General features: G+C 37.1%; 1 protein-coding gene across 8 annotated transcripts in view; it reads left to right on the top strand.

Annotated features, from left to right (window-relative positions):
- UNC79 (unc-79 homolog, NALCN channel complex subunit) overlaps positions 1–13,248 on the top strand; it is a 111,970-nt gene that overhangs the window by 80,986 nt on the left and 17,736 nt on the right. For 7 of the 8 annotated variants that reach the window (XM_061998334.1, XM_061998333.1, XM_061998332.1 and 4 more), the window contains 3 exons: positions 1,598–1,666; positions 2,671–2,781; positions 8,303–8,407. In XM_061998334.1, coding sequence (XP_061854318.1) covers positions 1,598–1,666; positions 2,671–2,781; positions 8,303–8,407 — 285 coding nt within the window. The remainder of the gene's footprint in view (positions 1–1,597; positions 1,667–2,670; positions 2,782–8,302; positions 8,408–13,248) is intronic. The other variant, XM_061998329.1, reaches the window with a different exon arrangement.

Raw genomic sequence — 13,248 nt, 5'->3', positions numbered from 1 at the left:
ACCAGAGTACTGTCCACCTCTTCATTGCCTGTTTTTCTCTACACGTTCCGTGCTCTATCTTTATCAGATTTGAGAGATACAGCATTTTGGTAATAAAAATCTATCTGATTTTAGCTGTTAAAACAAAAAAAACCTCTCAAGAAGAGCAGCACCGTGTGATTAATTTGCTAAAAGTACACAATAGTCAGACAGGCAGAGAGAACTGAGACTACTATAAACTGAGCATAGCCTGTTTGGCTGACCAGATTGTACTTCTGGATGTAATCAGAATATAGTTACAGAAACTGAATTTAGAAGCTTTAGGTTCTGATTTCTGAGTGTGCAGAGGACATACAGAGGGATCTTATTTCCAATTATGTGTATTTCCAGATATCTTTTCAGTAAACATGGTAAAAACTTTTCCGAGTCTTTCCAGTAAACACAAGATTCTGATGCCCTTATTCTGACTTTATTCCCCATAACAGGAATGAGCCAAGAGATAAGTTCTTCTGTGTGAAGAAGCATTGCTCAGTGTGAGCTGAGGGGTCCAAAATCTGGCTTTGTGACTTATAATATTGTCTTTTAAATTAGCTGTCACCACTGAATTACATGAATGATATTAAATTCCTTGGCACTATTGTGCAATAGTCAGATCCTGAAACTTCTTTAGATTTTGATAAACTGAGCCACTATCTTGCAGCACTTACTAAACCAAACAGGCAGTAACATTTTCCTTTGCATATAAGCCACCCCAGTCTGTGGCATCTTGTGTAACTGAAATAAATAAAAATAATTAATTATATCTAAACAGCTCCAACTGCATATCTGCTATTCACTGAGCATTTAGATGGAGTGTTTACTTTCATTTCCCTTTTATTCATGGGAGGTATCATTAACAGAACAATTTCTTGCTCCTGAACTGTACATCTCTTATTCCTTCCGCTAGGGTTAGAAATTACTCTTTGCTCTTCTAGGTGTTTGCAGCAGGCATGAGGAAGGACAGTGGACAGACCCTGAAAAGCCTCATTCACTGCTGCAACATATGTGATTTACTCAGAAAAAAAATCAATTGCCCTATAAGGAACAACTTTAGAGGGGCATCTAGAGCAGCTGTTACCAGAGTGCACTCTGGTATTATGGGCAGTGAGTTGTGCCCTGTCTTGGAGTGTGAGGGAAGATGCCATACCTCAGGTCAACCACAGAAATATAAAATGAGATAGATGGTGCATACCTGTGATTCTGTACCTCCTGCTAACCCTCTTATATTTTTTCCCCAGTCCATCTTTGTTACAGTGGAAGTACAGGAAATTTTTTTCATAAGAGGAAGGAAGTTAACTTTTCTGAGCTAGCCATTTAGTGACATTTCCTCATCTCAAAGTCTATGCTATGGTATGTTACTATTGAAAGGGTATGTTACCATTTAAGGGGTATGATTATGTGTTTGGGAATAACCATTTTAGACCAAGTAAAGATCAGTCATCAGAGATAATTTTTCAGACTTCACCTTTAACTTGTTCATCGCTACTACTACTGAAAGCAAGATGTGCACAAAAAGATACTCACTTTGTTTTTTTTCTTTTTTTTTTTTTAATTTTCCTGCCTTCAAATATGTGTATAGTGTTCTTTAGATTCTAGTTTAAGAATCATGATTTGCTTGTTGAAGATACCTACCACTAGTGCCACCAGGGTAAGTTTCAAGAAGACAAAACTCTCGTCTCACATTTAGTTAGCTTGTGCTGTTCTATGAATGTGTTCTTACACCCTAGCTTGGTAAGTATTTTATATATAAGCATAAAATTGTGCAATCTTGATACTCTTAGAAGCATGATAGCAGCTTTGGAATCTAGGTTACAGCAAAATGCGGGTAGGAATACATTTCTTTGTGGATATGAATGTATATCTTCTTAAAGATTTCCAAGACGATCAGGGAACTGGAACATCTTCTTATGAGGAAAGGCTGCAGGAACTGGGGCTGTTTAGTCTAGAAAAGAGAAGCCTGAGGGGAGATCTCATTAATATTTACAAATATCTAAAGGGTGGGTGTCAGGAGGTTGGGGCATCCCTTTTTTCTATAGTAGCTAGCAACAGGATAAGAGGTAATGGGATGAAACTCGAACACAAAAAGTTCCATTTAAATATAAGAAAAAACCTATTTTACTGTGAGGGTGAGGGTGCAGTGGCACAGGCTGCCCAGAGGGGTTGTGGAGTCTCCTTCCTTGAAGGTCTTCAGGACCCACCTGAACATGTTGCTATGCGACCTGATCTAGGTTGACCTTCTTCTGCAGGGCGGTTGGACTAGCTGATCTCTAAAGGTCCCTTTCAACCCTACCATTCTATGATTCTTTTTTTTCTTAAATAAAATAAGATAATAATGAACTTCTATGAAAGTTCTGCAATACAATTCCACTGAGGCCATCGAGGTCTTCCTGCAAAAACACTACAGAATGTCTTGCAGCTCATAAGCACTATGCCAGAGGTAAAACTGTTTTCTGATGTTTTTCCTCTATTTTTTCACACAAGCATGAAGGTAAATGCTAGATGGAATAGCCATTTCACTGAAATAATGTAAATCCCAGCAAGGTAGCCTCTGAGCTAAAAATAGAGCTGTTCACTTCAAGCATTTTGGAGTTGGAAAGGTTTTTGTTTTCCTGAGCAATCAGTTATTTGTTTTTCTAAATTATGTCATTGCAGAGTCTTCTGGAGCCTTTTTCAAAGTTACTAAGCTTTGTAATTCAGAATGCCATCTTCACTCTGGCCTACTTGGTGGAACTGTGTGGTTTGTGCTACAGAGCCTTCACTAAGGTAACTGTCTTCCCTTAGGAACAATCTGAAAATAGGACAAAGTCTTACTTCCCTCAAGTAGTATGTTTGTAAATAAAAATTAAATCAGTGACACGTTTTAGATATGTCAACAGTTTTAATGTAGTTTTGCTAATCAATAGTGATTGTGATTCATTGCCTTTTGAAATACTGAGTTTCACATTCTTGGTATAGACACGGATAGAGGGAACACAGCAACAGAAAAGTATTTTAGTGTATTTCTTGACTTGGAATTTTTTTTCTCTTGTAGAGATAACTGGTATTCATGTATGACTTAAAATGTCTGCACAGTCATATTTTTCCTATTGCACAAGTTTAGCCCCATTCCTTATGCAGTAAAAACTGAAATATTCCTAGTAGTGCATTTTGAGAGCGTAGCCGTTAGGGGAGCCGATGGATAGCTAAGTAAAGTGCAAGACTGTTGGGAGCTTCCTAGCTTAGATCCTGTTTTATTCAGCTTTGGTGTGCATGGCAGTCAGTAGAAAAGAGATATGTGTGCACCTTTAAAACGTTTTTTAAATTCCTGGATGTAAGCTATGGTGTGCAAAGAACAGTTATTACTCAAGTTGATTTTTGTAGCTATTGGTGAGAAGATGAACAACAAAATCCACAAAACCAATCAAACTTTCTATTAAGGTCATATATGCTCCATTCTGTAGATTACTAAGGTACTGAGCAAAAATATTGCTTCAGCCACTAAACACACAGTTTTCCATCCTTGATACATTTTCAAAACAGTAATTAATCTTCAGGAAGCATTCAAAAGTAGCTGCATGATTTTCAGTATTGATAATGTACAACTGGAACACATATTGCTTCAGTCTTGATAAGAGAATGTCATTGGACAAACAGTGAAGATGCTAAAAGCAATGACACTCTCACTGAAAAACTGCACTATAAAAAAACCTTTTTACTAGATGTAAAGGTTTGAAGCATTAAATAGAGATTAACAATGTGTTTAATTACAGCAAGCAAATACTACCTTTTTTTTAATCTTATTGGAAGAAATGAGTTTATGAAAGAAAAAAATCCTGAATACAGAAGGGACTGCCCAGCTTTTGGAAGTAATTTGAACTAGATCTTTGGGCAAGGCAAAATGAGACAAATGTTAAATTAAGGTCCAACAGCAGGGTTTTTCCACTGAAACAACATAAAAAAGAGCCTCATTTAAAACCAAAGCAAAGACATTCTTCATTTGCAGTCTGATAAGACTGTTTTGTGTATGCTTGCTAAAGAAAATTGTGAAATACAGGAAATGTTTCACTCCCCTCATACTTCACAGTTTCAATTATTTCACAAATATGCTATTAAACTCCTGATATTAAAAAACTCTATGTGTTTCTTGCATGCTTCCTGTTCAATGTTCTATTAATACATTGAGTATTTAATTGCACACAGGAAGCCTGGATAATCTCCTTAATTTAGTTTATTGCAACCTGTTGACCTAGAAATAGAATCATTAATGAATGGTCTCCTGCGATTTATAACTACAAATTACTTCATTTAGTGGAACTCCACACGTATTTGTTATTTCTGAAAGCTTAACGTGGTTTTGCAGTAAAAATGTGAAATTAATGACTGCTGTAAGGAAAAAAAAAACCCAAATCAGTTTAATGTCTGTGTTTTCCTACAGTGGAAATCACCGTAGCCAAGTAAGATTGTTGTTTGGGATCAAATTCCATGTAGAAGTGAATTCTAGAGTGTATATAATTAGTGAACATGGAAACTGTTCAGATTTATTTACTGTTTTTGCAACTTTGAATGTACTCTCTTGAACTAAACACCAACTTTCATCTAAGCTGTGAAGGATTCATATCTTTTTAAAGAGCAAGCCACTCTCGTGTTTTGTGGAGGTCAGTGCTGTACAACCACTCCAAATCTTTTTTTATCTCCAGCATTTTCTTAATACCCTGTGGCAAGAATATCTCAGTTTCTCTTGTCTTGTAGCTGGAAGACTCACATCAATCTGATATTTCCTTGTCTGAGTTTCCATTCCAGGTCAGCAATTTGATTTTTTCAGTGCCTTTGGAACTCTCAGTTGAGAGCAGCATCTCTTCTGTGGATTGTAATCTTATCTTTAGTTTTTCTTTCAAGTATCTTAAGGTCTTAAATGGGCACTTTTTGGCTTTCCTATCTCTTAGAGCTGCAGAAGCTTGAACCTAAACTTAACCTTTTTTCTAACATTCTGTTGACCCTTAGTAAGTAAATGTAGAGTGACACTGAGTTGGACATGACATGATTTTGCTGTTGAATTTTTTTAAAGAATATTCAAGCATCTAGTCTTTAGTAATTGTAATTACTGGAGTAGCAACAGAGATAAAATAATGAATTTTGCTTTATACTGGCTTGCATGGAGGATAGCATACTACTCTACTAAAGAAACAAAATTACCATTGTTATTACTAAGTTTGGGCCCTGAGATACTGCTAGAAACAAAGTTCAGTAATGTTCTACATACAGACTTCTGGCAAGTCACAGTTTGAATACTGCAAGACATTTTTTAGAGGAATGTGTAGATATTTGAGAGGGTTAATTTGGCTGAACAGAGGCTAAAAGGGTTTTATGCTTTACTCTTTGCTGCAAGATTTACACATGACTCCTCTGGGCACTATTCTTACGAAACTAATACCCATTTACAGCTCTGTGTCAGAATACAAAGTTCGTAAAGTGTGTCAAACTATGCTTACACATATTTATCACCAGTGGAATGATAAGAATAAGTAGACTTTAATAGAAAGAGTATTTGAGACTATTGACTTCAGTGTCATTGCTCCCGATTTACAGTGCAGGAAGCAAGAGGTCAGATGCCAAAAATATTTTGCTTGATTTTGCTTCATCTTTCTGCACTGTATGTGCTTAACAGACATTAAGAATTTAGAATGTTAGATGAGAGACTTCTTTGAGAAAGTGGTAGATCACTGTTTATTATTCTTAGAGCAAAGGAAAACTGAGATTCATGAAGCCTGCGCTTCCTTCCCTGTGTTCTGACAAAGCAATCTACTATGACCCAGTTATATCCTGTGTAGCATAGGTGTTAGCCTGTAAAACAGCTGAGTGCTTTTGAAGGGATTTTTACCACTCTTCTTTTCTAGTATGTGCAGGCTACTGTGCTGGATTATTGATAGGAACTTTTGTCCAGTGTTTTGGGGGATGTAATCGTCAACTGTTTGAGCGTGGCACTGTGTTGTGTGTGTCTTGAGACTGCGAAGGCATGTGGTGATGTGAAGAGTCACTCTTGATGGTGGATTCTAGCAAGTAATCAGGGTCTATTTGTACCTTGAGTATTGTGCATATTTTTGGTTCCCCATTTGCAACCAGAATATATTAGAATTAGAGAAAGTTCAGATAATGGTGACAAGAATGATCAAATAGTAGAATGAGTTCCACATATAGAGCATCTGACTTTGGGCTCTTCAATGTGAAAAGGCAGCAACTGATGGGCATGTGAGGATGGTCTGTAAAGGTCACAAAAGGATGGGTAATTTCACGCGTTTCTAGTACAAAATCAAGAACGTATTAGTTTGTAGGAACCAGTGTCAAAGCAAGTAAATGCAAGTGGTCTTTCAGCAGTATGTGGTGCCAAGTCCTGTGAATGCTAAAAGTTGACATGTGTCCAAAAAGTCAAAGGACACATACATGGAAGAGAAGTCTGCTGAGAGTTCTGAATGATACAGAAATCACACTGAGCTCAGCAGTTCACTTAGCTGAAAATAGTTGGTGGCTAGGAGTGGGCATTGCACATACTTCCATTGTTGTTGTTCTTCCTTTTGCATCTGCTTATGGCCTTGTTGTAGGCAGGTTACTGAGGACAGTTGTTCCAGTCTGACCTATCCTGGATATTCTTTATGTTTTATTGTTATTATGAGAGCACCACTCATGCATGTGGGATGTGTGACTTTTGAGTACTTGTCCCCTCAAGTAATGGTTGCATTATATAGCTGAACTGATTCAGTGTTTGCTGCTCCCATAAAGAATGTTTTAGGGCTTTTTAAACGTTATTTTTTACTTTGCAGTGTTAGCTTTCTGTGATTTTATCTGCCTAGAGTGCAGCAATGTGGTCAGACAAGGACAACTGCAGTTTGCGGCCCATTCCATCAGCTGTGTTGTCTGTTCGTGCACCTTGTGTAACTGAAATAAGACAAGAAGCTTGAAGTGAGGTCTCTTGATTCACAGACTGGCATCCTAACATGCGTGAAAGACATACCATTCTGCTGTTTTGGTGCCTTATCCCAAATCTGGGGCAATATGGAGGACAAGTGCTGTTGCTTAAGCTTTGTTTGGCAGTATACTGTGCAGGTGCAATGTGGTGACATCGACTCTCTGAGGAGAAATGCTGGTGATTGGCTTCTTGGTCTGCAGCAACCAAGGCTCACTCTTACTTCTAGCTATTCGTTTCTTCCAACTCCTTCCCTTTTGGCTGCACTTGCTACTGTGTGCAGCTGGAGGTGGCTTTCAAACTCACCCTTGCTAACTAAACCTCATAAGACTTATCAGAGGAAGAAGCAAGTATTATTGTCCCCTTTTACAAATGTCACAGAGGAATTGAGGCCCTGACTCAGTAAAAATTTCACATATTTAACTGAAGTGAACAGGCAAGTGCATGAGATTGACAAGACTGAAGATAATCAGCTTTATCTTAAACAGGGATATGCTCTGTGTTAGACAAAGTTATTTAATCTCTGATGGTAATTTCAAGGAGAGCTCAGTGGAAATCATCCTGCTTATCACAATTCTTGAGTTGCTGTGGTCAGTAGCACATCATAGGTTTGCTCCACATTTTTATCTCATCGTCTAAAGTCAGAGAATGTCAAAGTACAATGTATAACAGGCTCATCTCTTGTACCTCCTTGCTGTCTCAGCTTTACAACTCTATTCTTAGGCTTTTCTTAGGCTTCTGTGTTCTAATCTTCACTGTCTGGTTTTCACTTGTTTTAAAACATTTCTGTTGTAGCAGCATTTTTTTTATTGTGTAAGTGGAAAGGCAATGCATGTCTAATGAATGAAGGTAGATGTTCAAGTTATCTTGGTGCAGACACTCTTAAGGGGAATGACAGCAGAAAAAAGTATGGTAAAATGTAGACTATTTCTGGCAGGTTTAATGAAAGAATTAACACTAAATACTATTTCCAGTTTTGTTCTCCTGTGTCTATCCTTACTACTTTCCCCTTTTGTCTTTATATGGAACTACTAGTGAAGGCTGTCTGTCTGCCTGGGCTTTTTAACTGTTTTATAGAATCCATTTATATTTCATGTGTGAAATATTAAACTCTTGGATATAATGTCTAATACAATGTCAAAAGAGAATCAGCCTCATTGATGTCTTTTCCATCAAGTCTGTAAAGTTACAAAAATAATGAATAATGTCTGCTGTTTTGTAAGACGAGAAACCAGTATGGTTTTATAACTTTTTGTTCTTAAACTTAGATAAAAAGTATCTTTATGGTTTACTGGTGGGTGTCAGTGAATTTCAGGACATCCATAATTTTGTGTTTTTCTGTTCTAGGAAAGGGACAAATTCTACTTAACACGGAGTGTCATATTGGAATTACTGCAGGCACTCAAGTTAAAGTCACCCTTACCAGACATGAATCTGCTGCTGTTGGTGCAGGTACAGGTGATTTTTGTGTATTTTTTGTTCTGATCCATAGGTGTTTACATTTAGACTCTCACACATGAAAATTTAAGAAACTAAAATGAGAATCCAGCTTTCCCAGGAGGATAATGACCAGCAACACATCATTGCTGATGTATTGAGGATCATAGGATATTTCTCAAGTTGGAAGAGACCCATAAGGATCAAATCCATTGAGCTTCATACCATGTCCCAGTGGGGCAGCTTCCCCAGCTGCTGCTTTGTCTTCACATCATAGTCCCCAAACCAGTGAGCAGTTGCTGTGAGCAGTTTGTGCTAGTTGATCATGGGCCAGAGCTCAGTTTCTGTCTATTCAGGCAGGCAGTAAGCCATCTCAAGTCCCTGAAGGCTGGTTACTTTTAACATGGAATTTTCCAGTGAAGAATCTGTAGACAGTATTTCTGTTCCTTTCATTCTGTAGGTTGCTGAGGTTGGAGTTAAGCTATCTTAGTTTTTTCCATAGGAAAATATGAGGAAATAAGACACAAATCTTTCTGCCTCTAAAATGCCCAATGTGGCCAAGGCTGTCCCACTAAAACTATTTATTGAAACCTCGATTTTAATCACAGGTAGTGGCCTCTTGTTGTTTAAAATAAGCTAACTATTATTTGTGTTTAGTAACTTTAAATAATAAAGGATCAGCATTAGAGCACTCCATAAGGTTCAAGCAAGATGTTCATTATGTTGATCATTCATAGTGCTCCCAGCATCACAGCTCAAATTCACTCTGTCCCCTCCCATTACAGGGTCAAAGCTTCACATAGCTTATTATGGGCTCATTTTGTTTTGAGTGCTGGTACATTGCTCATAATAAATAAGTGGTTGACAGTTGACAGAGAAATAATACTGATAAGTTAAATTATATAGCAGTTAGGATAAATCTGAAAACAATTATTGTGCCATCAGTGATAGGGGAAGTTGGGACGGGGAAGAATACACTTGGGTCTTTGCTTTTGATGGTAAAAGGTTATTTTTTTAATCCATTTTCATGTAAAAAGCAGACATTTCCTACCTTTTTTGGTTGTTTTTTTTTTTTTTAAACCCAGATTTCTTTTTTCAGTCCCAGTCAAGACCATCTAATAACAACAGGGCTCTTTTTTACAAGTGCAGTGATATAGCTTGATACCACGTGAATCGGTGTTTGTTGACTTGAACTGACTTTTTCTGTGTTACAGAATAAAGCAATTTTTCTGCATTGCTGCGTTCAGGCCTATAGCTACCCCAAAGGGTGCCAATCTCCCAGTCTAGTCAATCCTGAATTCCCCATTTGAGAATGTAAATGTGTCAGTTCTGGCAGTGGGATTTAACTGGTAAATACTGTTCGTTCACATTGAGTCAATCGACTGGTAGACACAGTAAGCAAAACTCTCTCTTGCATTATATTTAACTCATAAAGATAAAAAGATAATTGCCTGGGTTTTCCTTCTAACACTGTTCCCATATGCTGTATTCATTTTGAGATGTATTCATACCTTACACAACAGTATCTAATGTGGATATAAATGTCTTTTATGATGTCTCCCTTTCAGAGGCTGATGAAGTGATTCATATTTCCTGCTGTCCAAAGCAGCCAGCTTCTGTTTTTATGCAGTCAGTGGTAAAGAATAGAGGCTATATTCAGACCATCTGCCACAGATGCCTACTGGAGGCATGAAGACTACTTCTTCCATTGACTGTGCGAATTGGCAGCCCTCAGTAGTATGTGGTCTGAATCACTCAACAGTCTCTTTAATTTAAATACCATAGTAACCACTAAGCCTGTCTTGAGCACCATTGTAATTTAAGAAACCCACTAGTAAAAACACAGATGTATCTGATTATTTTTTTAGTGTCATTAATAGAATGAAAGGATTGGTTCACCTCTTTGCCACACAAAGCCACTACAATATTAATTAAAATTGTATGGTTAGAATCTATAAAGCTATAGGAGTGTTGACACAGCACCAAATGGAAATAGTTTTAATTTCTAAGACAGTTGTATTCTTATGGACATGTTAATCTGTACACAAGATTCTATACAGATACTGCACACAGAATACACAGATTGAGTCAAAGTGTTCAAGATAACGAAGCTAGGAGCACTTTGATTTAGCAATAGATCAGTCGTGGGCCGACTAACAAAGGAATTCCTAGGAATGTACATTTGACACCCACATTCATCCAGATTACATGGTGCCATCAGTGTCACTGGTGACATCAGTGCTAAAATGAGAGTTAACTTTATCCCACTTTACAGTGGAGAATTTTAACCAATCACCCCAATCATTGCGTAGATGTCCCAAATGATAAAGAGTACAGAAAGCCTGTCCGTTTCATTTTCCCTAGCAAATGAAAGCCATCATGTACATGCTGCTGTTCCATGGGTTTCCATAGGAACTACTTCTTCACCCAGCATTTTGTTTCCCAGTGCTTTTCTCCTGCTCACATTTCACCAACACACATCTTCAAAATTTCTATTGGCTTCAAATAATATTAGTGTCTCATTAGGATTTGCTTGTTCAGTCAGGCTCTAAGGTTCAGTGTATCTGATCTTTTTTGTTTACTCCTATTTTGGGCTGGACCTTCAGCTAATGTAATTCATTGTTTATCTAGGAGTTCCAGTTTATGTTTCTGTGAAGATCTGATCTGCTAATTACTGAACAAAAAGGTTACACTTGTAAGAATATATATTTTTAAGAACTCTGGTTATGATTGAAGGTATAATATAGCTAGATTAAGGTATGTAGGTAATTCACTACAGTCAGCAAACATTCCCATTTAGACGTTATTCTGCAGCTGTATCTTGGCAGACAATGTTAGTAAGATGCATGGCAATTATTTAGCTAATTCTCATCTTTCTGCAGTGTGGGGGTATTTTTATTTCCCTTTTTCTTTACATATGGGTGTCATTAATCTCTTGCCAGTAACATCTTAATGTATTGCAGTATTTGTAGAGAGGGAGACAACATAAATGACAGTGAATTGGACTGGAAATGCAAGAAATTGTTTATTTTGAATTTGGTTTGCCCATCCTCTTTTGACTGCATTGCAACTTTAGGAAGGATCCTTGAAACTGGCAGTCTGATGATGAGAAAGATAAGCTAAACAAAGAAGTGGAATGTAGTTTGTCAGCTGTTTTTCGTATATAAATTAATATCTGCTATTTAACCCAAACTCCTCTCTGCAAAAGATTTAGAAAGCTTACAGGAGCCCAGAGGTTACTTTGGCTGCTGTTTCTTATTGTTATTCTTAAAAGAAAATATTATCTGAAATAAATGACATTTGTCTTTGGCAAGGGCTTTTTGTTGACTTATATGGTGAGTGCTGTACAATGTTTGTAGCAGTACACTGAACTCACTGTTGGATGCTAAATATATGCAGCCAGATTCTTCAGGGAATTATGGTCTTTTTTTGTAGCTAAAGTAGTACAAGGGAACTTTAATCTGCACACAAATGGTTGACTCTTTCACACAGGAAAGCAAAATAGCTGTTGTCCAGTGGACCTAACATCAGCATTGTTCTTTCTGAGACAGAGTGCATCAGAAGAGAATCTGTCATCTATTTGCCAGGAGAAAATCTATCATCTGTTTACCCAAGTCCCTTAATGGTTCTTTTAAGAGTAGAGAATCATGTCTGCTGTTTGAACGAAGACTCAACTGTCTTTCATGGACTGATAGAGCCTGTATCCCTAAGGCTTTCTTCCCATGTAATTGTTAGAGCTGTGGTACAGTAGAGTACCAGGCCATCTCTCAACAGAAGTATGAGTTAGATTCCTGTTATATTTTCATTTGTCTTATTCTGGTGTAAAATAAATTCTAACCAGAAGAGTCACTTGCAGCCAGGCCTGTGTATGAGGAAACCTAATTAGATTATTAATCTAAACTCAATTATGTCTTTGTGGTATTTGTCTAAAAAAACCAAACTCTTTGTCAAGGCGTAGGTTGAGTAGTTTCCAAGTCTTGGTAGACACTCTGGTTCAGATTAAATCTGTCATTGAGAGGTAAAGGTCTTGGAAGTATAAGAGTAAATTCTAGATATGTGAAGGATATGTGGAAACATTTTCAAGAGAAGCAGTCAGTCATTGAAAGTTAACACACGTGCATCAGATAACTGTAAAAATATATTGTGTAGTCAATATCTGTCTCAGATTGTGAAGGTACCATAGTATTACATTTCAAGAAAAAACAAATGAAGGCTTAAATCTTAGTTTGACAGTTGTTTTCCATCTGCTCTTTTTTAGAAAGTTATCTTGCATCACTGTAGGCAGAAATTGCTCCAGTGCTAATATAGCTTGAGGACAAGAAAATTTAGGAGCAAGCAAATCATCTGCCAAGTGTCCAGTGTATTACTGAAGCTTATAATGGTTAAATTACAGTTATTAGGGAGTCCAGTGGATGAATGATGTGGACATCAGAGATTTTGGGTCAAGGGATTTGGAAAAGAAATAAGCTAAAGATAATAATAAAGCAAGAAAAAAAAAAGCGTAAGAAAAACAATTAGAGATATTGTACTGTAATAGAATGATACTGACCTCTCAGAAACAGCTTGGTTTTTTTGTAGTATTGTGGCCTGAGTTTTGCAGAAGTTATACCGCACCATTCCAACATGTTCTCAGCTTAAAGGGTTCATAGGATTCATCATTGTAGAACTTCAGTGAAGGTTTTATAATATCACAGTGAAGAACATAGCGTGCTGCCTTATCATTCTCTACTATGATTTACTCTATAATGAAAGTAGATTTGATATATGCAAAGAATACTAAAGATGTATATGTTTGCTTATGAAGTCTGATTTATTATATAATATTCTGCAAATTACTTTTGCACAGCATATGTGTG

Source organism: Colius striatus, chromosome 6, assembly GCF_028858725.1.
Source record: "Colius striatus isolate bColStr4 chromosome 6, bColStr4.1.hap1, whole genome shotgun sequence".
Taxonomy (NCBI): Eukaryota; Metazoa; Chordata; class Aves; order Coliiformes; family Coliidae; genus Colius; species Colius striatus.
Note: the sequence above shows the minus strand (reverse complement) of the source record. Positions and strands in the feature narration are given on the sequence as shown.